General features: G+C 43.1%; 1 protein-coding gene and 5 non-coding genes across 6 annotated transcripts; 4 read left to right on the top strand and 2 right to left on the bottom strand.

Moving 5' to 3' along the window:
* The first annotated feature begins 6,585 nt into the window (after positions 1-6,585).
* TRNAL-CAA (transfer RNA leucine (anticodon CAA)) lies at positions 6,586-6,692 on the top strand. The gene is made up of 2 exons: positions 6,586-6,623; positions 6,647-6,692. It is a non-coding gene; the product is annotated as a tRNA-Leu (tRNA).
* A 1,152-nt stretch (positions 6,693-7,844) lies between these two features.
* Positions 7,845-7,951, top strand: TRNAL-CAA (transfer RNA leucine (anticodon CAA)). Its single transcript has 2 exons — positions 7,845-7,882; positions 7,906-7,951. It is a non-coding gene; the product is annotated as a tRNA-Leu (tRNA).
* Positions 7,952-14,014: 6,063 nt separating this feature from the next.
* Positions 14,015-14,120, bottom strand: LOC126953964 (U6 spliceosomal RNA). The gene has a single exon (XR_007725434.1). It is a non-coding gene; the product is annotated as a U6 spliceosomal RNA (small nuclear RNA).
* Positions 14,121-17,550: 3,430 nt separating this feature from the next.
* TRNAM-CAU (transfer RNA methionine (anticodon CAU)) lies at positions 17,551-17,622 on the top strand. Its single transcript has one exon. It is a non-coding gene; the product is annotated as a tRNA-Met (tRNA).
* Positions 17,623-18,568: 946 nt separating this feature from the next.
* Positions 18,569-18,641, top strand: TRNAK-UUU (transfer RNA lysine (anticodon UUU)). Its single transcript has one exon. It is a non-coding gene; the product is annotated as a tRNA-Lys (tRNA).
* A 3,966-nt stretch (positions 18,642-22,607) lies between these two features.
* Positions 22,608-25,952, bottom strand: LOC126953548 (endogenous retrovirus group K member 19 Rec protein-like). Its single transcript, XM_050788982.1, has 2 exons — positions 25,749-25,952; positions 22,608-22,664 (listed from the first exon to the last, which is right to left on the bottom strand). The coding sequence occupies exons 1-2, from the start codon at positions 25,950-25,952 to the stop codon at positions 22,608-22,610; spliced, it is 261 nt and encodes an 86-aa protein (XP_050644939.1).

Below are 25,952 nucleotides of genomic sequence, written 5' to 3'. Positions count from 1 at the left end.
ATCTGTCCCTTTGACTCTGTGATACTAAATTAAACAATTAACTTTATTGTTTTTATTGTTATTAATTCCTACTTCCAGTAGGAAGCAGTGGCTCACGCTTGTAACCCCAACACTTTGGGAGGCCAAGGTAGGAGGATCACCTGAGGTCAGGAGTTCGAGACCAGCCTGGCCAACGAGGTGAAACCCCGTCTCTACTGAAAACACAAAAAATGGTCCGGTGGCGGCTCATGCCTGTAATCCTAGCACTTTGAAAGGCCGAGGCGAGTGGATCACGAGGTCAAGAGATGGAGACTATCCTGGCCAACATGGTGAAACTTTGTCTCTACTAAAATACAAAAATTAGCTGGGCATGCCTGTAATCTCAGCTACTTGGGAGAACTGAGGCAGGATAATCGCTTGAACCCGGGAGGCGGAAGTTACAGTGAGCTGAGATCGGGCCACTGCACTCCAGCCTGGCGACAGAGTGAGACTCCGTCTCAAAGCAAAACAAAACAAAACAAAACAAAACAAAACAAAATACAAAAAATTAGCCAGCTGTGGTGGTGCGCACCTGTAATCCCAGCTACTCAGGAGGATGAGACAGGAGAATTGCTTGAACCTGGGAGGCAGACGTTGCAGTGAGCTGAGATCACACCATTGCTCTCCAGCCCGGGTGGCAAGAGTGAAACTTCATCTCAAAAAAACAAAACAAAACAAAACAAAAAACCTGCTTCTTTCTATTGTAGTATACCTTTGTCTAATTAGAATGTCTTAATGAGTATTTTCAGAGCATCCATTATATCGATTTCTAATTTCAGAGTTATGTTTAAGAGGGAAAATCACAAATGCAGGGAAGTTACGATTCAGGCCATGGACCTTGAGGCTCTTATAGGCTCCATCTTTTTTTTTTTTTTTTTTTTTTTTTTTTTTTTTTTTGAGACGGAATCTTGCTCTCTCCTAGTCTAGAGTGCAGTGGCGCAATCTCGGCTCACTGCAAGCTCCGCCTCCCGGGTTCACGCCATTCTCCTGCCTCAACCTCCCGAGTAGCTGGGATTACAGTCGCTCGCCGCCACGCCCGGCTAATTTTTGGTATTTTTTAGTAGAGACGGGGTTTCACTGTGTTAGCCATGATGCTCTCTATCTCCTGACCTCGTGATCCGCCCACCTCGGCCTCCCAAAGTGCTAGGATTACAGGCGTGAGCTACCGCGCCCGACCTAGGCTCCATCTTTGAAGCGCCTCCCCACACTGCTGTCAGGAGAGTAAGGCTCAGAAGTGGACTTGGGTAAATCTGGTTATATTTATCAGGGCACATTCCAAGGGTGGATTGAGGAGAGACTATTGGAGGGCTTCTTTATAGAATTAGAGAACCAAGATGTGAGGAAATCTTCAGAGATCAGAACAGTGGAAATCTTCAATATTCCTAGGCATTAAGGGAAAAGGGAAGGGGCAGAATTGCCAGAATTTGGCATGAGTTCCAGCAACGGGACAGGAACCACCCACTGGGAGCTGTGCCCATAGGAGGAACACAGCTTGTCCGGGAGCAAGTAGGAGAAATACTGTACATGCATCTGCCTCTCTTTCTTTGTGCCCTCTTGTCTCCTGCTGCTGTCTTCCATTGGCTGAATCCGAACGAGAGCCGGGAGCCAGGAGCCAAGTGATACAGCCTTCCAGGGAGAAGAAAGGCAAATAATGGATCTGGAAGTGCAAATGCAGAATAATCTGCATTATCTGATTGTTGTTATAATTATAGTGATACCTCCCAGGAGTTTGTTGGGTGATGAATTTCTGTACTTTTTTTTTTTTTTTTTTTTTGGACAGAATCTTTCTCTGTTGCCCAGGCTGGGCGATCTCTGCTCACTGCAACCTTTGCCTCCCGAGTTCAAGCAGTTCTCTTGCCTCAGCCTCCAGTGTAGCTGGGATTACAGGCGCCCGCCACCATGCCCAGCTTATTTTTGTATTTTTAGTAGAGACAGGATTTCGTGATGTTGGCCAGGCTGTCTCGAGCTGACGTCAGTGATCTGCCCGCCTCAGTCTCTCCCAAAGTGCTGGGATTACAGGCGTAAACCACGGAACTCCACCAATACTTCATAAACTTTGAATGATAGGATAAGTTGAAGCCTCAGTAACTGATAAAAAATAGTATTTACCTCAACATATTTTTTGTTTTCTCACATTGGGAGCCCCGCCATTGCAAGGACGAGTATGAATAGGTTTGCCATAAACTGCTATGACAGAGGAAGTCTTGGTTCTTCCCAACAGATGCATCTCAGTGAGACTAGTATATAGAAGGCTCACCTTCTGTCAAAAAAGGGTGAGGAGGCATCTGGCCTGGGGAAGAATGTGATGCAGCTTCTGGCTTTAAGCAATAGCTTGGTTCATTCTAAGTAACCTGATAAGGCTGCAGTGATATTTTCTGGCTTTGTTATCCCAGTTTGTTTTTCTTGGAGACTTCATGAACTATATAAATAATGTTTCATAAATATTTTTCTAATTATACCAATAGAATGAATCCTCTTTTAAAAATACATATACTGGGCCGGGTGCAGTGGCTCACGCCTGTAGTCCCAGCACTTTGGGAGGCCAGGGATGGTGGATCACGAAGTCAAGAGATGGAGACCATCCTGGCCAACATGGTGAAACCCCGTCTCTGCTAAAAATACAAAAATCAGCTGGGCATGGTGGCATGCACCTGTAGTCCCAGCCACTCCCGAGGCTGAGGGAGGAGAATTACTTGAACCTGGCAGGCGGAGTCTGCAGTGAGCCAAGATCGCGCCACTGTACTTCAGCCTGGCAGCTGAGCTAGACTCCATCCAAAAAAAAAGAACAACAAATGCTGACCTCCATGCAAGTGTTGGAATACCCCTCTAAAACTACTGGTGTGCAAAATTGTGCAGGGAACACCAGTTACTGGTCTACAATAAGATAAACTTGCACCAAAGTATAATTAAATGCACTGCTGCCTTCACTAAGAAACTATTCCTACAATAATCAGTCATTCAATGGAAGTAAAGATGCTTAGTGATATAGTTGATTTGCCTTCTGGCATAAGCTCCATATCTTGAAACAGACCAGACTGGTAACTAACCTTTATAAATTAGCACTGGGTTGCAGACCACGCTTTGAGTGGCTGTGCTTTACACAGTTTTATGCCTCATAGTTATTTACCCCAAAACAGAATGTATCCACTGACAATATCTACATACATTAGTACAATCTTGGATCAGTAGATAGCTAACTGGTTCTGTAGGACTAAGAGTTTATATACAAAGAAAAAAGAAGATTCTGATTTTGTAATATTTTGGTGGCCACTGCCTGATAAACAAGGCTCAACTAAAATTCATAGCACTTCTCCTTACAGCTAATGCCTGATGATAAGGCTATTGTAATACTGTGTTGACCTTTGAAATACCTAATAATAAAACTTTGTGGAACAAGTACTTTTGCCTCCTCCTTTGTAGGATGAAAAGGGAGCAACAGGAGCTGAGGAGACACAGATACATTTCTAGCCAGGCACAAATAACTGAAACTAGGGTGAGGTGTGGTGGCTCACACCTGCAATCGCAGCACTTTGGGAGGTCCAGGCGGGAGGATCACTTGAGACCAGGAGTTCAAGACCAGCCTGGCCAATATAGTGAAACCCTGTCTTTAGTAAAAATACAAAAAATTAGCCAGGCGTTGTGGCGGGCACCTGCAATCCCAGCTACTCAGGAGGCTGAGTCAGGAGAATCGCTTGAACCCGGGAGGCAGAGGTTGCAGTGAGCCGAGATTGCGCCATTGCACTCCAGACTGGGGGACAAGAGAAAGACTTCGTCTGAAAAAAGAAAAAAAGATATAGCTGTTGCCTCCCACAGTGGGTAACATTTGCAGAAAAGCATCTGAGAGCTCTAGAGAGAGGAGAGACAGGATTATCACTTTATCACTATAGAGCACATGCGACCCTACAGGGCAGAAGACGGTGATGTTTACTCAACTGTGTAATGAAATGAAAGATGTAAGGATGACTTCCGGTGGTGAAATCACATTTCGGATAGGTTGAGGAGAAGGCGGAATGCCTAGAAATCCATGTACAGAACAGCCCCACTCTCTTGCTATGACCTCCTCTTGTCCAGAAAAGTTTCCACCGGCCCTGGGGCAGCATCATGTTGGAGCTGCTGCATCAGGACTTAAGCAACAAAGAGCAAAGTGACCCCACAGGGTCAGGATCGTAAGCAGAGGTCTATGCGGGGCAGGAGGGCTGGGTCAGAGGGAGAGGGCAGGGCCGAGCAGCAGGGAGTTACTAGAGGAAGGGGAGAGGCGACGTGGAAACATCTCCTCCATATCTTGTTCCCCCACTCCCATCTTGGTCTCTAGTACTGTAAAAATTATTCAGTTCCGCACTAACAGTTGTGCTCTTCTACGCTTTCATTCCGTAATCAGTGAATTTGGAACTCCTGTTTAGTCGGGCAAATTCCAGAGATAACTTTTGCGGCTGGGATACAGCCGGGAGGCGAGCCGTAAGTCATCATTACTCATCACGTGTACTTGCAGCGGCTGTGTCATAGTGTCAGGATGGCCGAGTGGTTTAAGGCGCCAGACTCAAGCTTGCTGCTGCTTGTGTTCGGGGCTTCTGGTCTCCGTATGGTAAGCGCGGGTTCAAATCCCACTTATGACACAGTACGACATTTTGTTTTTCCCTACCAGATTTGTACCGAGTTTCGCCAAGGAATGCCACAATAGTTCAGCCGTTTCTATCTCCAAGATTTCCCGCCCCAACAGATATTCGCCAAACAGAGTCTTGCAAAGAGAGAGGCATCTCTCTTACACCAAACCAATCGACAAACGAAAACCCCTGACTTACAGAATCCTGGGATATTTTCAGTACCATTTGGAGGCAGTCCCGCAGCACTGTTGGAGATCCCTTTCTCTTGCAAGAAAGTAAGCAGTGGATTTCCATCTATTGGTCTGTGAATCAGCTGACAAAAATTAAACAAACGAAAAAAGGAAAGAAAAAAGAAAGACACGAGAAAAAGGTCTCCGTTCTCAGACAGCCCTGTAGGAACGTCCCTGATTCCTGTATATCGTCTGTCTCCCTGAAAGGGGAATCTGACATTGATCTGACCAGCAACCGTCGTAAACACACACCGCTGTAGCAACGATGGTAACACCCTGTTCTTTTTCCTTAGTCGTTCAACTGATCAGTCATGTGAGGGAAATTACTAAAATCTTCACTACTTTTCTGCACAGGTAAAATAATCTGTTACAAACTTCTACCAAAAGATTTCCTAGGTTAGCTCTAAAACCTAAGAGGAAGGAACCCCTAAGATTATGACATTGCTGAAAACACGTTTGGGTCATCGATAAAAAAGAAACACTCATCCTGTTAAAAAGAAACTAAGTTTAAAGCTCCTTCTGAGATTGCGTCTCAGAATTACCGGATTTGGATATCCTTTCTGTCTCTTGTTTTTGAAGATAAAAATTGCATTATATGAAGTACTACGTAAATTGAAATCTTGGTCTTAAAATTAGGGTCCTAGGTTTTTTTTTTGCAATGTTAACATTACCTGGGTTTTCCTCCTGTATAACTTTTAAATTATTACCCAGTAAGTCCACTTCCAGGAATCCACCTCAGTGAAATTTCAGCTCAGCTCCATGATTGGCCTTGCCAGGTACAGTGCTTCTAGCATTTTGAGGTAGCATTGTTAGAGGCAACCTGTATGTCCATCAGTATACTGCCTATGGTTTTCATACTATGCAGCAGCCACAAGTGACCAAGCAGATGTACATGCAGCAGGATGAGTAGATTTTTCAAACCGTGTTGAGTAAAAGAAAAAAGTTAGGATTTATTTTTATTTTTTGAGACGGAGTCTTGCTGCGTCGCCCAGGCTGCAGTGCAGTAATGCAATCTCGGCTCACTGCAAGCTCCACTTTCCGGGTTCACGCCATTCTCCTGCCTCAGCCACCGGAGTAGCTGGGACTACAGGCGCCCGCCATCACGCCCAGCTAATTTTCTGTATTTTTAGTAGAGACGGGGTTTCACCGTGTTAGCCAGGATGGTCTCTTATCTCCTGACCTCGTGATCCGCTTGCCTCGGCCTCCCAAAGTGTTGGGATTACAGGCGTGAGCCACCACGCCCAGTCAGAAGTTAGGATTTAAATTACGCAAATCAACAACATATTTTTCAAGGATAGTTTATTATAATTTCGGCCGGGCGCGGTGGCTCACGCCTGTAATCCCAGCACTTTGGGAGGCCCAGGTGGGCGAATCACTTGAGGTCTGGATTTCCAGATCAGCCTGACCAAAATAGCGAAACCCCATCTCTACCAAAAATACAAAAATTAGCTGGGCGTGGTAGTGTGAGCCTGTAATCCCCGCTACTCGGGAGGCTGAGGCAGGAGAATCGCTTGAAACTGAGAGGCAGAGGTTGCAGTGAGCCAAGATGGTGCCACTGCACTCCAGCCTGGGAGACAGAGTAAAACTCCATCTCAAACAATAATAATAATGTAGTCCCACCACTTTGGGAGGCCTAGACGAACCTAGCATACTCCACCCATCCAAGGTCTTTTTCTTCAGAGCCCGAGTCTGCTGACCACGAGTTACATAATGAAACTTAAAAACTAGCAGTACGTGTCAGGATGGCCGAGTGGTCTAAGGCGCCAGACTCAAGTTACTGCTTCCCAGGTTTGGGGCTTCTGGTCTCCGCATGGAGGCGTGGGTTCGAATCCCACTTCTGACACAACTCTTTTGCCCCTTTAATCCTAGGATTGGGGGACCGGGCGCGGTGGTTTACGCCTGTAATCTCAGCACTTTGGGAGGCCGAGACGGGCGGATCTCCTGAGGTCAGGAGTTAGAGATCAGCCTGGCCAACATGGTGAAACCCTGTCTCTTCTAGAAATACAAAAAAAATCAGCCAGGCATGATGGCGCGCGCCTGTAGTCCCAGCTACTCGGAAGGCAGAGGCAAGAGAATCGCTTGAACCCAGGAGGCAGAGGCTGCAATGAGCCGAGATCGAGCCACTGCACTCCAGCCTGGGTGACAGAGTGAGACTCTGTCTCAAAAAATAATAATTTTAAATATTTTAGAGAGGTTGCCTGTATGTTGGGAGAGAGGAAAGGGCTGTATAGTGGGCATGACAAAGAAAAACAACAAAACAGTAAGGGAAACAGAGAGAGAGAAAGAGAAAGATTTCGTTGACCAATAACAAAAATGAGCCATGGACAGTTTGATTAATTTACCTCTCCAAACCTGAAGTCTCTTCTTCCTCTCTTCCCCGCCTCCATAAATAATTCCACCTTTTCACTCTTCTTCTCACCTCTGCACATTCACAAGCACCTACCACTCTTTCTTGCTCTAGAAACCTCTTAAAATGATAAAATTGTTAATTATTTTTCTCCATTCTCCACCTTCATCTTTTTCAACCATTCTTTTGAATTGAAACAGTTCATTTTTCTGTTACTGATTTTATTTCTGTTTCAAAGTATTCACAGCGTATTTGGGGCTAGGTGGGGAAACCGGAAAAGTAAAAATAAAAATCATGTATGACTTTTGTTTCTCTCTACAAAGCGCCTGCTTAGGACGCTGAATACTGAGCTTTGAGGGTCCCTCTAGCCAGGAAACTGTTACGGAGCTAGATAGAAACTTAGCACTGTTCTGAGTATTTGCCACTTTCCCTATTATTTCATTTTTGACTTAACCTGAAAGATAGCAACATAAGGTATTTTGATGACACTATTTTTAGCATCATTTAGAATAGCATCGGGCAAAATAATAAATACCCCTCTGAAAACCGGGAGCATACGCCACCCATCCGAGGTCTTTTCCTCCTTTGTCGGAGCCCGAGTCTGCTGAATACGAGTTACATAATGAAACTTAAGGATTAGCAGTACGTGTCAGGATGGCCGAGTGGTCTAAGGCGCCAGACTCAAGTTACTGCTTCCCAGGATTGGGGCTTCTGGTCTCCGCATGGAGGCGTGGGTTCGAATCCCACTTCTGACACAACTCTTTTGCCCCTTTAATCCTAGGATTGGGGGACCGGGCGCGGTGGTTTACGCCTGTAATCTCAGCACTTTGGGAGGCCGAGACGGGCGGATCACCTGAGGTCAGGAGTTCGAGACCAGCTTGGCCAACATGGCGAAACCCGGTCTCTACTAAAAATACAAGAATTAGCCGGGAGCAGTGGTGGGCGCCCGTAATCCCAATTACTTGAGAGGCGGAGGCAGGAGAAACCCGGGAGGTGGAGGTTGCAGTGAGCCGAGATCGTGCCATTGCACTCTAGCCTTGGCGACCAAGCAAAACTCCCTCTCAAAAAGCCGCACACACACACACACAAAGCAAAAAACCACTAGGATTTGGGGGCTGAGCGGGGAGGATTGTTTGAGCCCAGGAGTTCCACGCCGTCTATACAAAAAATGAGCGATGCGTGGTGGCGCGCCCCTGTGGTCCCAGCTACCTGGGTAGGAGAAAGGCTTGATCACTTGAGAGCCCAGGAGAGCGAAACTGCAGTGAGTTGTATGATCGCGCCGCTGCACTCCAGCCAGGGCGACAGAGCGAGTTCATGTCTAAAACAAACAAAAGCAGGAGACAAGAGCTTGAGATACAGATTTTACCAAAATCATTTTGCAACTACCACCTTTCAGGAGCTGTCCCCAATGCTTCCGCCCACATTTGAACTTAACAAGCCCGTGAGTGGCACTTACATATTCCCTGTACAATTATTTTCAGCATCTTAATCGTTTCTGCAAGGGATAGGCTGGAGTATTATTGCACAATCATCTCGTTTCCTTCCTCAAGGTCAAACCACCACCACCTCTTCCCCCCACCCCCTTCCGCCTTTTTTCTCTCCGTGTTTCCCCGTTCTTCCTCTCCCTCGCTTATCTAGATCCCCTTTGATTCTTTCTGTGGGTGATGGGAGAAGGGATGTGAAGTGAAGAGACAGGATGTAGGCTATTATGGGGCGCACGTAAGAGAAATATAAGACCTTGATGGACGAACAGAGAGATCTTCATCTTGATTTAAAACTCTACCGAGTAAAAAATAAATAAATATATATGTGTGTGTGTGTATATATATATATGTGTATATCTATATAAATATATATATACACACACACACACACGAATCCCTCTTGCTTTATTAAGGTGGGAGACATACATCCAATATGTATATCCAATTACATCCAATTACTTTCCATTCTGTTCCATAGTAATGCTTTCAATTACTGCCCCAAATTAGCAGCTTTCAGAAACTTCATTTCCTACAGAAATGAAACAACGAACATACACGCAGAAGACAATCCTGACATACTCGAATGTACTGGCAAGCAGCTATTGCAAGATCCTATTTTATGTACCCAACGATCGGGGTGAATTGTTTGTCGTTGTTGTTGTTGTTTTTGGTCTTCAAGTGGAGAACTTCAAATGTTGCTGAGAAGTGCGAAGTCCTCCGTTCTTGTTTTTTGGTTAAAAGAATTTTTTTTTTTTTTTTTTTTTTTTTTGAGACGGAGTCTCGCTCTGTCATCCAGGCTGCAGTGCAGTGGCCGGATCTCAGCTCACTGCAAGCTCCGCCTCCCGGGTTCACGCCATTCTCCTGCCTCAGCCTCCCGAGTAGCTGGGACTACAGGCGCCCGCCACCTCGCCCGGCTAGTTTTTGTATTTTTTAGTAGAGACGGGGTTTCACCGTGTTAGCCAGGATGGTCTCGATCTCCTGACGTCGTGATCCACCCGTCTCGGCCTCCCAAAGTGCTGGGATTACAGGCTTGAGCCACCGCGCCCGGCCTGGTTAAAAGAATTTAAGCAAGAGGCAAGCAACAACGAAGATACCATCTTAAGACAGTTTATTGCAAAAACGAAAATACACTGAAAGCTAAGTCAGAGCAGGCTGCTTGAAGGTGAGACAGCGCCAGCTGGCACTGGGGATACCCCCTTTTTGGGATTCTTTTTTAATTTTACTTTTATTTAAATTATTTATTTATTTATTTATTTTGAGACAGAATCCGGCTCTGGAGTGCAGTGGCGCGATCTCGGCTCACTGTAACCTCCGCCTGCCAGGCTCAAGTAATTCTCCTGCCGCAGCCTCCCGAGTAGCTGAGACTACTGGCAAGCGCCACTACACCCGGCTAATTTTTGTATTTTTAATACAGACGGGGTTTCACCATGTTGGCCAGACTAGTCTCCAAATCCTGGCCTCGTGATCCTTCCGCCTCGGCCTCCCAAAGTGCTGGGATTACAGGAGTGAGCCACCGCGCCTGGCCGGGAGTCTTATATGTTTATTCAAAAAGTGGCAGGCAGGAGGAGGTGTTACTAGTAAGTATGTTTTGGGTGATCCTCTGGGTGCACATGCGCTGTGGCTATACATGCTAGTACATACATTGCATGTCTCATTAACATCTTAAATCTCCCTCCAGGGGTGTGTTTCTTACTATTATAATGAGCAAAAGGTTACTTCTGGAGCAAGCAAAACTGGAGCGAACCGTACTCCGCTTGCCTCCATGGCATGGAAAGTCCCTTGTGGAGTTGTTAGTTCCTGCTTGAGCCAGATAAGTTCAACTGCAAGAAGGGTCCAAGGACTCTTGAAGTCTCAGATGCGGATGACGTGTCCCAACTGTCATGGCCCTCTTCCTAGGTGTGCCAGATATGTAGGCCAACCTGGAGCCCACCTCCCTGTTCATATTTAACTTGTTTATTGTTATTATTTTGAGACAGAGTGTCGCTCTGTCGTTGAGGCGGTAGGGCAGTGGTGCGATCTCGGCTCACTGCAACCTCCGCCTCGAAGGTTCAAGTGATTCTCTTGCCTCGGCCTCTCGAGTAGCTGAGATTACAGGCTGCGACAATCACGCCCAGCTAAAACCCGACAGGGTTTCACCATGTTGAGCAGCCTGGTCTCGAGTGATCCGCTCGCCTAGGAATCCAAAGTGCTGTATTACAGGCGTGAGCCGCCGCGCCCGGCCAAACCCAGCATTGTTTTAAAGGCAAAGTGCAATAGTAGCAAACATAAGCCTCTTGAATCAGATATATGTGTTTAAATTCAAACTCCATCACTTCCGAAAGTAAAATGTATGGTGTTTTATTTTATTTAGATCATTTGTGAAACTTTTCTTCATCTGCAAATGTAGGGAAAATTCTTAAAATTCTTTGGGTATTGTAAGGGCGCAGTGGCTCACGCCTGTAATTCCAGCACTTTGGGAGGCCGAGGCGGGAGAATTACCTGAGGTTAGGAGTTCGAGACCAGCTTAGTCAAGGTGGTGAAACCTTGTCTCCACAAAATTACAAAAATTAACCAGGCATGGTGGCGTGCGCCTGTAATCTCAGCTAGTCTACTTGGGAGGCTGAGGCAGGAGAATCACATCCGGGAGGCAGAGGCAACAGTGAGCCGAGATCGCACCATTGCACTCCAGCCTGGGCTACAGGGCAAGACTATGTCTCAAAAAAAAAATTTTTTTTGTTTTAAATCTTTTGGGGCCTGGGCGCGGTGGCTAACGCCTGTAATCCCAGCACTCTGGGGGACCGAGGCGGGAGAATCACGAGGTAAGGAGATCGAGACCACGGTGAAACCCCGTCTCTACCAAAAAAAAAAAAAAAAAAAAAAAAAAAATTAGCCAGGCGCGGTGGCGGGCGCCTATAGTCCTAGCTACTCGGAAGGCTGAGGCAGGAGAATGGCGTGAATCCCGGAGGCGGAGTTTGCAGTAAGCCGAGATCGCACCACTGCACTCTAGCCTGGGCTACAGAGCGAGACTCCGTTAAAAAAAAAAAAAAAAAAAAAATTCCTTTAGGGATTAAAAATAATTTACGTAAATACTTTCCCTAGCAAACCATGTCTCTTGAGCAGTTGCTCAAGAGAGCATTCAGCTTCGTATTTCTATTTGCTGCCTCTGGCATTTTTACCGATTTGCAACAACTCAAATTCTCTGCTGTATCGCCATTTCTGGACCAAGGAGTCCTACCTTCCAAACACTTTAGAAAATGTGCTCGGAGTCCCTTTTTCTCTGACAATTAAAATATTTCAAACTTATACCTCACACCCCATCATGTGCTCGTCATCCAGCACTTGACATCCCCGTCAGGACTTCTTTCTTCCTCTTTTGAACCCCCAAAATGTTCTGGTGTTATCAGCCACAAGAAAAACCGAAAACCTGACTTTCATACAAATATAACATGAATGTAGTGTTTAAGATTTCATATATCTCGCTAATTACTAAGTAAATTGGGAAAACCCCTTAAAAGATGAATTTGAAGAACAAACAACACACAATAGAAAGGCTGAAAATTGTATCACAACTGAGTAAAATCTTAGGGTTAATGTAGACATGAATCACTTGAATTATTATCACTTTTCTATAACTTAACTTCTACCATCACAGAGCTTAGCCTAGTGAAGAGAAAGTCAAAGGTGCATAGCTCTAAAAAAATTAGATACTTGCTAGAGGGTCTGCCAGACAACGCCAAGCACATCACTGAAAGGAAGGACCCAGTAATTTTTGTTGTCGATTTTTAAGTCTGACAATTCTTTCTGACACATATGACACCTTATAAAAGTTGCTTCGAAGTAAACATGGGAGAGTGTTAAAGGAGATGGAGTCTTGTTGTTTGTTTGTTTGTTTTGAGGTTATTTAGTTCTGACCTTAGTCTTCAGTTTGTCCATTTATACAACTGGGTGTGTATATATTTAATTTTAACGTTGTGGTCAGGCGGAACATTTAAAAATCTTTTATGTTTTCCTTGGTTTACATTCTTTCTAATGGACTCTTTATATTTCCAACATGAATAAAAATGAATGTATTATTTTACTTTTGTTCTGAATCTTTCTTCTGTATCTCCCTACTTGATTATTTTTACTTAAAATATCAGATGTATTATGTGGTGTGAAGGGACTCCAAAATCAGCAAGGTCCGAATAAAGAATTTCTTTTCTTTTTTTTTTGTTTTGTTTTGTTTTTTGAGACGGAGTCTTGCTCTGTCGCCCGGGCTGGAATGCAGTGGTGCCATCTCGGCTCACGGCAAGCTCCACCTCCCGGATTCCACGCCATTCTCCTGCCTCAGCCTCCCGAGTAGCTGGGACTACAGGTGTCCGCCACCACGCCTGGGTATTTTTTTTTTTTTTTGTATTTTTAGTAGCGAGGGGTTTCACCGTGTTAGCCAAGGTGGTCTCCATCTCCCAACCTCGTGATCCGCCCGTCTCCGCACCCGGCCCCGAATAAGGTATTTCTTAGGCTCAATACAATGTGCCCGTCAGTTAAGATGGTCAAAATCTAGCAGACCAGAGATATTCTCAAGGTTATTAAAGACCCCAGAATTTGATTCAAGTAACTAACTCCATATTAATCTCTTCGGGGAAATTTTTGAAGCTTTCACTTGTAAAGATGTCTTTTAGGATAGAGAGCAGTAACAACATATTGTCTACAAACTCTATCAATGTACTTGAAAGAAGTCATTTTAAGAGCTCCTGAAGAGACCCTTTATACCATAAAAATGGTAGTTTGTGATGACACCTGTCTGCGCAAAAGTCACATAATTGTCTTGTAAGCTAGGGGTCAATGGAATAAAATATCTGATGCCCACTGGCACCCAAATCCTATGACATCAGTTTGTCTAGTGGGGGTAGAAGCCTACAAAAATTGGTACAGTTAGCCCTCCATGTCTGTGGGTTTTACATCTGTTGATTAAACCAATAGTGGATCAAAAAAAATATATTTTTAAAAAAGGAAGGTTGCATCTATACTAAACATTACAGATTCTTATATTCTTGTCATTTTCCCTAATCAATACAGTTTAACAATTATTTACATAGCATGTACCTTGTATTTTTAGGTATTATAAGTAATCTAGAGATAATTTAATGTATACAGGAGGATGTGCATAGGTCATATGCAAATACTACCCCATTTTACATAAGGAACTTGAGCATGCATGGATTCTGGTATCCGTGGGAGATCCTAAATCAATCTCCCACAGATACCAAGGTATGACTCTATTTTTAAAGATCCTGAAGTGTGATTCTAATGTGCAAAGTTTGAGAACCACTGTTCTAGGCCATTTCCGTATCATTGGTTACTCTATTTTTAAAAAAAAATGTGGAATGCTTCACAAATTTGTATGTCATCCTGCACAGGGGCCATGCTAATCTTCTCTGTATAGTTCCAATTTTTGTATATGTGCTGTCAAAGTGAACACAACTCTAATTGTTGCTTGCTTACATACAGTTTTTCACTATATATAAACAATCAAAGTCAATTTTTATAGTGTAAAGAAAACCCCTTATCATATAGTATAAGTCATATTTAACGCTACCCTCAAACAACAATTAAAGTAACCGTGTTTCTTCCCTAACATCAAGAATGCCAAAATGGGACGGGTGCAGTGGCTCACTCTTGTAATCCCAGCACTTTGGGAGGCAGAGATGGGCGGATCACCTGAGGTCAGAAGTTTGAGACCAGTCTGGCCAACATGGTGAAACCCCGTCTCCACCAAAAATACTTTAAAAATTAGCCGGGCGTGGTGGCGGGTGCCTGTGATCCCAGCTACTCAGGAGGCTGAGGCAGGAGAATCGCATGAAACCGGGAGGCAGAGGTTGCAGTGAGCCAAGATCACGCCATTGCACTCCAGCCTGGGTGACAGAGCCAGACTCTGTCTCAAGATAAAAATAAAAATATATTTTAAAAAAGGAATACCAAAATGTACAGTGAAGATAGTATTTTAAATCTTGCCCTGGCACTGTGGCTCACGCCTGTAATCCCAGCATTTTGGGAAGCCGAGGTGGGCAGATCACCTGAGGTCAGGAGTTCGAGACCAGCCTGGCCAATATGGTGAAACCCCATCTCTATTAAAAATACAAAAATTAGCTGGGCGTGGTGGTAGGCGCCTGTAATCCCAGCTACTCAGGAGGCTGAGGCAGGAGAATCGCTTGAACCGGGGAGGAAGAGGTTGAAGTGAGCCGAGATCGCACCAATGCACTCCAGCCTGGGCAATAAGAGCAAAACTCCGTCTCAAAAACAGATAAGCAAAAAAAGCAAAAACAACAACAGCACCAAAACTTATAAAAATGTGAATATTTTGATTGGCATCTTTCATAGCTCATATTCATTAAATTATGTGTTATTTATATATATAAAAAGCAAAACACATGGTGTTGGTGTTAAGGAAAACATTATTTATGGCAATTGTTAAAGATAGTAAGGAAAACTTTATTATAAGGGGATTTTGCAGTAGGTGAGAGAGACTGGACTCAACTTTGCATACAACAATGAAAAGTGGGAATTTATAGCCAAGGATCAGGGTGGGGAGATGAGGTCCGTGGATGGAAAATTACTGAAAGGAAACATCACAGGTAAGGGGGTTTCTGGTTAACCTGGCCTGATAGAATTCTTGAAGGCAGGCCAAGGAGATGATATCACTGGAGCATGGTGGAGAATGAGGATCCTGATCAGATATGAATGATGATCAGATAATAGAGGATGAGGGATTCTGGCTAAACTGACTTAGCACAATTATTGTTAAAAGTGGGCAATGCAGAGCTACAAACATGTAAGTTCAAAAGTCGGGGCCTTAGTTGAGAAGAGCCTTCAGAGGAACCTGACTAGAGTTTGGTCATGAAGAAATCTTTGTCACTGCTCAAAAAATGTCTGATAAGTAATTAAATTATTAGAGGTTATTTGATATATTATCTAAATGTGTTAGTAATTTAAACGGTTTGGCATCTTTTCTGACTTGAATTTTATAAAATTTAGATAATGTAAAAATAGAAACTTACAGCAATGTTAAGCATTGGGGTTTCAAAATGAAGCCTCCAAATTCTTACCTTGAGGACTCCAAGCTCCACCTTTATTTTTATTTTTATTTTTCTGGAGTCTCGCTCTGTCGCCCAGCCTGGAGTGCAGTAGCACGACTTGGCACACGGCAACCTCCGCCTCCCGGTTTCAAGCAATTCTCCTGCCTCAGCCTGCCGAGTAGCTGAGATTACAGGCATGCGCCAGCACGCCTGGCTAACTTTTTTGTGTTTTTAGTAGAGACGAGGTTTCACCATATTGGTCAGGCTGGTCTCGAACTCCTGACCTCGCGATCCATCCGCCTCAACCTCCCACAGTGCTGGGATTATAGACGTGAGCCACCGTGCCCGGCCACCAGGGTCTGATTTTTCAAGTGTGAAAACAAGATAGTAAAGAAGCCTGAGGGGAGCCCAGCAAAGAGAACCAAACATCGCTGAAATTTGGGAAGCAGGACCAGCTATATAATTTGTAGGGCCCAGTGAGCAGTTCAAAAAGCAGGGAGACAATGCTGTTGTAATTATTAATATATACTGATATGGGTGTGAGCTACAGGCTCACTGCCACCAAGACGCCCTCCCAACTCACCTGGGCACTGCCAGGCTGCCAGCCAGTGTCAGGAATGACAGCCATTATGCCACACCCCAGAAACCCCGGGATTAGGCTGCAGGAACTTAATTCCTCTTCTGTAGACCCCCTAGGGGGCTTTACTGCTGGAGGCAGGTGGGGAAGAGGGGTCGGGAAAGAGAGTGGGGAAGGATGCCAGTTAGCAGGGCTAATTCGCTGCTAAAAACCCATCGAGGGGAGGCAGAGCTCTTGGGAGCCAACTCTTGGGAGTCAACTGACCCCCATGCCTAAGCTTGCTACATTGTCATGTTGGCTATAGCTTACAAAACACAAATTTAAGGATAAAACTATTGAGAACTTCAAGAGAGCCATTACAAAACGTTAAACCCCAAGAGTAGGGTTGAGTGTGTAGGGGTGCTCGGGGGATGGTGGTAAGTTGTGCGACTCCATAGATCTCAGGCCCGTGAAGCCCACCCCACTGGGGAGCTTAAATTGTACTCAGGATCTTTAAAATGGCTTTGCGCAATTCCTTGGCTGGAAGAACCAAGACTGACAAAAACGGGTCCACAGACACACCTAGAACGCGATCTGAGCCTCAGTTTTCCGATCCAGTGTCCAAAGGCCAAGTGGTCAACACACACACGCTCTTCTTGTAGTTAGGAATACCCATTGCGATCTTTGTGAAAAAAGTTTCATTGTAGTGGGGGGACACAGAAAACTGAATCTTCTTTGAGTTGGCATGTCGTCTCCACATCTCCCTCAATTCCGCGAGCAAAGATTTTCGGAAGTATATGCATTTTCTTCTCTTCCGTTCGCTGCATCTTCAGTTTCTCCTTAGTCTCTCCAACCTGGCCGAGGACAGGGCCTCACGACCACACAGTGCCCCTGCCTTACCAGGGATACGGAGGAGCCAAGGTGTTCCAAATACAGACAGTATGTGCACTATAGAAGGCGCGGAAAACAAACAAACAAACAAACAAGCAAACAAACCCTGAGTTCTAATTCCAACCCTAGAAGTCAGTGTATGAGAGCCTAACGGGTTGAATGTCAAGTTCCTGAGAACGGATTTCAATAGGTTTTCTTAAGTTGCAAAGGAGCAAACAACAAGTCGTAGGTGACTATGTTGAGAAGGAAACGTGAGACAACTCGAGGATGAAAGGCAGGCTAGAGAAAATAAATAGATAAGGAAGAAAAAAATATATTGACACAACTGGACAGCGGTGTTAGGAGATGTATAAGTTACTTGGATATAAGGCACAACAACACAGAGGGGCAGCAGAGTGGCGCAGCGGAAGCGTGCTGGGCCCATAACCCAGAGGTCGATGGATCGAAACCATCCTCTGCTAATTCCGTGTTTTTTTCCTCCAAAATGTTGGATCTGGCACTAGTCAGAGGTGCTTTAACACCTGTCATGAGTAATTGAAGACCTACTGTGACTGAGGGAGTAAGCTCTGTTTTAACTGCCTGGTCCTTTCTGAAACCTAGTGGTCCACTTTGAAAGATCGGAAGCACAGGCGGAGAAATGAGTGGATCTGCAAATGGGAGGTCTGAAAAATAAGGCGGTAGAGGAGCAGAGATTGGTGTGGAGAAGAAGGGAAAGACTGAGGAAGAGGTGAAGAAAAAGAGCAAAAGATGAAGACTAGGTTGGGCGACCGGGAAAAAGATATTACAAAACTCTTGGAGAAGTGGGTTTTGAAGGAGGTAATTCCCCAGACAGAAGCGGGTGTCACATGTATGTTGCTCTGACATTACGATTCCAGGAAACCTCATCTCTGAAGAGCTAGGATAAAAACGGAGGAAACAACGGGAATTGAACTACTTCCCTTGTGCCATAACTTAATCTTTCTTTACCCAAATGTTTTATTCGTCTGAAATTTCTTCCCACTTATTGAAGTCATTGTTGAAATGTGTACTTTCTGCCTCCAACCTTCTGGTAAGCTGATGAAGAAGCCCGAGAGTCCGCTCTAAAGCGCCTTTACCAGCCAGCTACGATCTCTAAAGGCTCCTGTGTGCAGTAATGAGCTGCACACGGTAGTGGGAATATTCACTACCGAAGGGGTCCCACTCTATTCTGAGCCCGATTTTCTTCATTTCCCCTGTAATAAATACTACACAATAATTTCATATTTAACGCATGAACAGTTTGAGGGTTAAATGAATGCTCAATATAATAAAGCTCGGCTGCAGTGCTGAGGCACCGGTATATGACCAGAACGCTTGGAAGACCCGAGTAATTACCGAAATCATGAGCTTTATTAGCACTTCCTAGTGCGACGGAGACAGTAATGGAGATCCTGGATAGCTCAGTCGGTAAAGCATCAGGCTTTTAATCTGAGTGTCCAGGGTTCAAGTCCCTGTTCAGGCGAAACTTACTAGTTTTACTTTAGTTAGGTCTAAATCCCAGCCCATTTGGGAACGTCTTGTGAGGAGAAGGAAGTTATCACAAAGGCTGAAACAGACAAAGGCATCACTTTCTTCATTAAATTATCCTATCCCAATATTATTTGAAACATATCCCCAATATTTCAAGAGAAGTGGAAAAGGACATGATATAAAAATAATAAACTGGTGATGGAATGACTGGGAAATGAACCATTTTAAAACTCCCTTGAAATGGTTCATTAATCCAGGCATGGGGGGGAGCAGTTTGGAAGGTCTTGATTAAAATGCAAAATCTTTAAGAGCAGTGACCTTTGCATAGTCTGTCTCTGTGGTTCCTTGGAGTTTAGACCAGCTCTTCTTTCACAAAAAATTTGACCACTTTGCAACAGTTCCCAGTTGAAAAACTCATTTCCAAACACTTTCTGAAATAGTATTTTCTGTGTTTACATTATTTCTGTTATTATCCCGGGATTTGGATTATGGTTAATGACCCTGATCATGGGCTTCTAGGGCATGGCTTCTGTGGGCAGTGTGCTGAATCTGCTAAACCACGCCACTATGAAGGTACTAAGAGTTCAAAATTGTTGACAGTTTTTTTGTCTTGTCACTTTTGTCTTGAGCCTGACAATATTCAGTCCAAACACTGCATTTGGGTCCATTTTGTAAGACCTCGCCCTTTCTTTTTTCAGTTATATGATTCATTTGAAGTAATTAGGTCCATTTTGACTCTTTTCCCTGAACTTGCTTATTTTTTTATTTTTTTTTATTTTTTTTTAATTTTTATTTTTATTTTTTTTTTTTGAGACAGAGTCTCGCTATGTCGCCCAGGGTGGAGTGCAGTGGCCGGATCTCAGCTCACTGCAAGCTCCGCCTCCCGGGTTTTTACGCCATTCTCCTGCCTCAGCCTCCCGAGTAGCCGGGACTACAGGCGCCCGCCACCTCGCCCGGCTAGTTTTTTGTATTTTTTTTTTTAGTAGAGACGGGGTTTCACCGTGTTAGCCAGGATGGTCTCCAACTCCTGACCTCGTGATCCGCCCGTCTCGGCCTCCCAAAGTGCTGGGATTACAGGCTTGAGCCACCGCGCCCGGCCTATTTTTTTATTTTTTTTTATTTTTTTGAGACGGAATTTCACTCTTGTCGCCAAGGCTAGAGTGCAATGGCGTGATCTTGGTTCCCTGCAACACCCACCTCCCGGGTTCAAGTGGTTCTCCTGTCTCAGCCTCCCAAGTAGCTGGGATTACAGGAGCGCCACCATGCCAGGCTAATTTTTGTATTTTTAATAGAGACGGGGTTTCACCATGTTGGCCAGGCTTTGAACTCCTGACCTCAGGCGATCTGCCTGCTCGGCCTCCCAAATTGCTGGGATTACAGGCATGAGCCACTGTGCCCGGCCTATTTTAGTTTTTGTATATAGTTAAAACATAACATCATTTTAAAAGTTAGAACTATGCAAAAGAGATATACTCGAAGAAATACCACTTCCCTTCATTGCTTCTTTTTCTTTCCTTCTCCATCTTTTTCAACTCATTCTCATCTACCGCCTATAGGTAATCCATCTTACCAGTTTCTTTTTTTTATCCTTCCTGTACCTCCTTTGAATAAGCAGGCAGATACATACTTTTTTATTTATTTATTTATTTATTTATTTTTTGAGATCAGTCTGAAGTGCAATGGCGCCATCTCGGCTCCTGCAACCTCCACCTCCCCGGTTCAAGCGATTCTCCTGTCTCAGCCTCCTGAGTAGGGATTACAGGCACGTGCCACCAGGCCCGAGTAATTTTTGTATTTTTAGTAAAGACAGGGTTTCACCATGTTGGTCAGGCTAGTCTCCAACTCCTGACCTTGTGACCCAACCACCTAGGCCTCCCAAAGTGCTGGGATTATAGGTGTGAGCCACTGCGCCCAGTGATACATACTTTATAAAATGTCCTCTTCTTTCTCAGACTAAAGATATTATACTATATTGTGTATATATTGATTTACAGTATATAGATATTGATTTGCTTTACTTTTTTTGCTTAGCAATATATGTTAGAAATCTCTCCATGTCAGTTCATAGAGATCTTTTGTACAGCTCCATAAGTACTCCACTGTGTGGAAGTAACAATCTAGTCATTCTTTTATGCTTAAGCATTTAGGTTGTTCAAAAAATTTTGCAATTACAAACAATGCTGCAATGAGTAAATATTCTTATGAATATTTTCATTTTGTTGATGTAGATTTTCAGGGTAAATTGTTAGACTTGGGATTGTTGGGTGAAATGATTAAGATATATATAATTTTGTTAGACATAGTCTAATTCCCCTTCATAAAGCTTGTATTGATATCAATGTGCTTCCTTACCAGAAATAAATGACACTACTTGTTCCCTGTATGCATTGACATACTTTTAAAATTTTTACCAATCTGATAGCAGAGAAATAGTATCTTCACGTAGTTTCAATTTGCAATTCTTTATTACAGAATTTAAACATATTTTCGTATGTGCAAATATATATATTAATTATCTGTTAATGTTTTTGCCCATTTTACTATAAAGTTTTCTTTTCTTCAATTGTTGAAAAATGTTTCTTCAATTGTTGAAAAATGTTTCTGTATTAAGGATATTAACTCTTTATCTGTGATACACATTGCAAATAGTCTCCCTGCCCCCATTCCCACCATTTGTTCACTCTCTTTAGAGTCTGCTTATCATGTTTCTTTATACCGTATTTTTAGGTACTTAAAGCTATTAAATTTTATTTTATTATATCTACAGTATAACTATAATTAGGAAACTCTATATCCAGGCTACAAGGGAATTCACACGACTCTTTTTAATACTTGTAGGTTTTCAGTGTTTGCACTTAGATCACTGATTCATTTGGAATTTATTCTTGCATAAAGAGTGAGAGCTGAATTTCATTTTAGCTCTAATTGGCTAACAAGTTGTTCCTGAACTACTTGTCCAAAAGTCTGTCTTTATACCTATGGCTTGAAATACACGCTTTATAAAATACTAAATACCCATATGTGATTTTTTTTTTTTACTTCTGTTTACTTCTGGACTTTGTATTCCATTACTAGACTGTCTATTCATTTGTGAATGCTATAGTGCTTTCATTATGGATGCATGAAGAGTATATTTTAATATCTGATGGGGCTACCCCTCTTCACAGTATCAAGGCTCCATTCTCATAGCTTCTAGCAGTGTTGACTGCTAAAATGTCATTTCACCTCCAGGAACAGAGCCTCTGCCAACGATTGTACTCTCTCAGGACTAGACTCTCTCTGGGGCAAACAGTGTCCAGTGACCACATTTTTGCTTCAATTTGGGACAGCTCTGAAGGGCATCCTACCAGAGCTCCCATGGCTTGGCTGAAGCCTCTGCTGTAACTGCTTTGCAGTTTTACTTTTTCCTCTCTCCTATTCTGCTTTTCTCTCATTCTTATATCTTCTTCTGTGTTCTCTGTAATAAATTTTGTGCACATAATCTCTCTCAGATAATCTGTTTCTTGGGAACCTAAACTAAGTCACTCTCTGAGACAGAGTCTTGGCTTCAATATTATTTTCTTTTTATTGGTAGAAATATTGTTTCCTTTTTATTAAGTCTACAAGTTTTCCTTTGGTTACTGCTTTAGTGCTATCGTATGGAGTCCGCTACATAATATTAGAGAATGGGGATGACTTTTAACGAGCATACTGTCTCCAAGCACTTCTTTAACAAAGCACATCCTGCATAGCTCTAAATCCATTAAACCTTGAGTCAACACAGCACATGTCTCTGCTAGCACAGGGTTGGGGCTAGGGTTATAGATTAACAGTATCTTAAGGCAGAAGAATTTTTCTTAATACAGAACAAAATGGAGTCTCTTATGTCTACTTCTTTCTACATAGACACAGCAACAGTCTGATCTCTTTCTTTTCCCCACATTTCTCCCTTTTCTTTTTGACGAAATCACCATGGTCATCATGGCCCGTTCTCGATGGTCACTGTCTCTTCGGAGCTGCTGGGTACACCTGCAGACTAACCACAGACAGAACAGGCACACAAGGATTAACATGAAATTTACAACAGTAGTACTTCCCATGGTCTTAACCCAAGTGACAGGGTTAAGATTTGTGAGGCCATCAGCAACTCTCCCGATTGCCTCAGTTCCTGGTACCAAATTTACATGGGCTTTTGATGCTTCGAAAATTTCTTTTAATTTGGAAATGTCTAAAGTGAGATTATCTTCTCTTCCCTGCAGATGGCATCTAACCATGTCCCAGTGATGCTTAGACTCATTATAAACTCGGGGTGTAATACAAAAATCTGACGTATTCCAGTCACACTGTAACTGGAAATGATGTTCCAAGCTCATAAGCCAATCTCCTATCCAAATGACAGTTTGTCAAGGATCATTAATTTGATTTGCCAATTTTTGATCAATACCATATTGTGAATTCCACAATCTTGTAGAATTCTTTTGCCAATCGTTAACAAAGCTTACTGTCCGAACAGAAGAATCCAATGCAACTCCTGCCACAGCGGCCGTAGCTGTGACTGCAATTAATCCCGTAATCACTGCAATTAAAGTAAAAATGTATCTTTTGGATCTATTTAAAATGCCTTTTAATACTTCAGTCAAAACATGGACGGATGGCGAGGCCTCCCATGGTGAGTCCATGGACACAGGGATCCTTCTCTTGCTCTCCCTAGCAGAATACGGTGATATCAATTAAAAGTCGAATCAATGCAAGTAAACAATCTGCAGTTTTCACAGGTTATAGTTTGGGAACCTGGTTTAATAACTATATTTTCTATAACTAGCATATAAGGGGGCTTTACACAACTTTGCAAAGGAACTGTTAGACAGGAATTTAGGTCGATAGAATAAAATGGCTTACGATCTCTTGTTTCTACAGTTTGATTTCCAGACCAAATTCTAATGCGGTATGAGGCCACAGTAAGCCTCCATAATTCTGGATATTCAGGACCAGAAACAGGACTTATTATTTTTGGTCTTGGAGTAGAGATTCCTTTTTCTCCCCATTCCCAAGGGTAGAAAGACTGTAATTTTTTGTGCTTATGTTTGTCTAAACTTTCTGTTAAGTCACTATTAACAGCTGGACTCACGCACTGGGCCACGATTGAGTTTGCCCTGTGCAATTGTGGTAGAATTGTTCTCAAGATACCCAATCAATAATAGTTCCGAATTCATCATTTTGTAATTATCACAGCACTATTGGCCACACGTCCTTCCGAAACTAAAACTTCTGTGTCTTTTGATCCTTTGGGAATTTCCTTGGGGCAAGGTTTCCCTTTAGGCCTAAATTTTAATGATCTTTGATAAGAAAAGTCCTGTAAATAATTTACCTGTAGCCTGAGTGACATTCCATTTACCATGTGATAAGTAAATCTACTGGTGGTGCTGACAATGGGTGCTTTTACCAACCAATTTTGGATTGCCGGCATTAAACATCCTGGTGCTCTCCCTAGGCAAATAGGAGGATAATGATACCCAGTGGAAATATTTATCATCATCCCTTCTTCCTTAGGTTTGGCAGGGCAACGATCATGGGGCCAGGTACCCATATACTATTATTATTAACATATACTTCAATAGGATTATCCACACATGTGACTGACCGAATTAAGGGTGGGAAAGGCACATAGGCCCAGTAGGTATAATTAGCTGCAGCTGCTCCTGCAGGCATGGGGAGGCTTACCACCGTTGATAAAATCAAAGCTGCAAGCAGCATATTCTCTGGAGTTTGTGTCACCTTTGTGTTCTCTAGGCGTTTTTTTTTTTTTTTTTTTTTTTTTTTTTTCTAGTAAAAGCAAGAAGAAGGGAACTGATATTTATTTGGAACTTAACCGTGCCAGGAACAACATTATTGTATTTTCTATTGACAAGAGTCCCATGAGGTAGCTATAATCTATTTTCTTTTCTTTTTTTAATTTATTTTACCTTTTATTTTAATTTTTTTAAATTATACTTTACGTTCTAGGGTATGTGTGCACAACGTGCAGGTTTGTTACATACGTATACATGTGCCATGTTGGTGTGCTGCACCCATTAACTCGTTATTTTTATTAGGTATATCTCCTAATACTATCCCTCCGCCCTCCCCCACCCCACAACAGGCCCCAGTGTGTGACGTTCCCCTTACTGTGTCCAAGTGATCTCATTGTTCAGTTCCCACTCGTGAGTGAGAACATGCGGTGTTTGGTTTTTTGTCCTTGCAATAGTTTGCTGAGAATGATGTTTTGCAGCTTCACCCATGTCCCTACAAAGGACATGAACTCATCATTTTTTATGGCTGCATAGTATTCCATGGTGTATATGTGCCAGATTTTCTTAATCCAGTCTATCATTGTTGGACATTTGGGTGGGTTCCAAGTCTTTGCTATTGTGAGTAGTGCCGCAATAAACATAAGTGTGCATGTATCTTTACAGCAGCATGATTTATAATCCTTTGGGTATATACCCAGTAATGGGATGGATGGGTCAAATGGTATTTCTAGTTCTACATACCTTAGGAATCGCCACACTGTCTTCCACAATGGTTGAACTAGTTTACAGTCCCACCAGCCGTGTAAAAGTTCCTATTTCTCCACATCCTCTCCAACACCTGTTGTTTCCTGACTTTTTAATGATTGCCATTCTAACTGGTGTGAGATGGTATCTCATTGTGGTTTTGATTTGCATTTCTCTGATGGCAAGTGATGAGCATTGTTTCATATGTCTGTTGGCTGCATACATGTCTTCTTTTGAGAAATGTCTGTTCATATTCTTCACCCACTTGTCGATGGGGTTGTTTGTTTTTTTTCTTGTAAATTTGAGCTCTTTGTGGATTCTGGATATTAGCCCTTTGTCTGATGAGTAGATTGCAAAAATTTTCTCCCAATCTGTAGGTTGCCTGTTCACTCTGATGGTAGTTTCTTTTGCTGTGCAGAAGCTCTTTAGTTTAATTAGATACCATTTGTCAATTTTGGCTTTTGTTGCCATTGCTTTTGGTGTTTTAGACATGAAGTCCTTGCCCATGCCTATGTCCTGAATGGTATTGCCAAGGTTTTCTTCTATGCTTTTTATGGAAGCAGCATATTCTCTGGAGTTTGTGTCACCTTTGTGTTCTCTAGGCGTTTTTTAGCTAACTGTGTCAGCTTCTTTAATTGTGCCCAAGTTGGCGGCTCCGCCTTCTTGATGGATGGCAATTTCATTTGTTCTTCTGACATCACCATTTTGCTCATCTTGTGAGTCGATGATGCTCGATTGTGGTGTTTCTGTCTCCGTGGCAGCACTTTTCTTTGCATCTCCAATGGGTTCAT

The sequence above is a fragment of the Macaca thibetana genome, chromosome 4, assembly GCF_024542745.1.
Source record: "Macaca thibetana thibetana isolate TM-01 chromosome 4, ASM2454274v1, whole genome shotgun sequence".
Taxonomy (NCBI): Eukaryota; Metazoa; Chordata; class Mammalia; order Primates; family Cercopithecidae; genus Macaca; species Macaca thibetana.
This window is presented reverse-complemented; position numbering and strand designations above follow the sequence as displayed.

Bases quoted from the DNA above. Each gene is read 5' to 3' on its own strand.
- LOC126953548 (XM_050788982.1), bottom strand. From the start codon at position 25,952: ATGAACCCATTGGAGATGCAAAGAAAAGTGCTGCCACGGAGACAGAAA. The intron at 22,665-25,748 runs GTGACACAAACT...GTCTGTGGTTAG, and splicing joins AACGCCTAGAGAACACAAAG to TCTGCAGGTGTACCCAGCAG.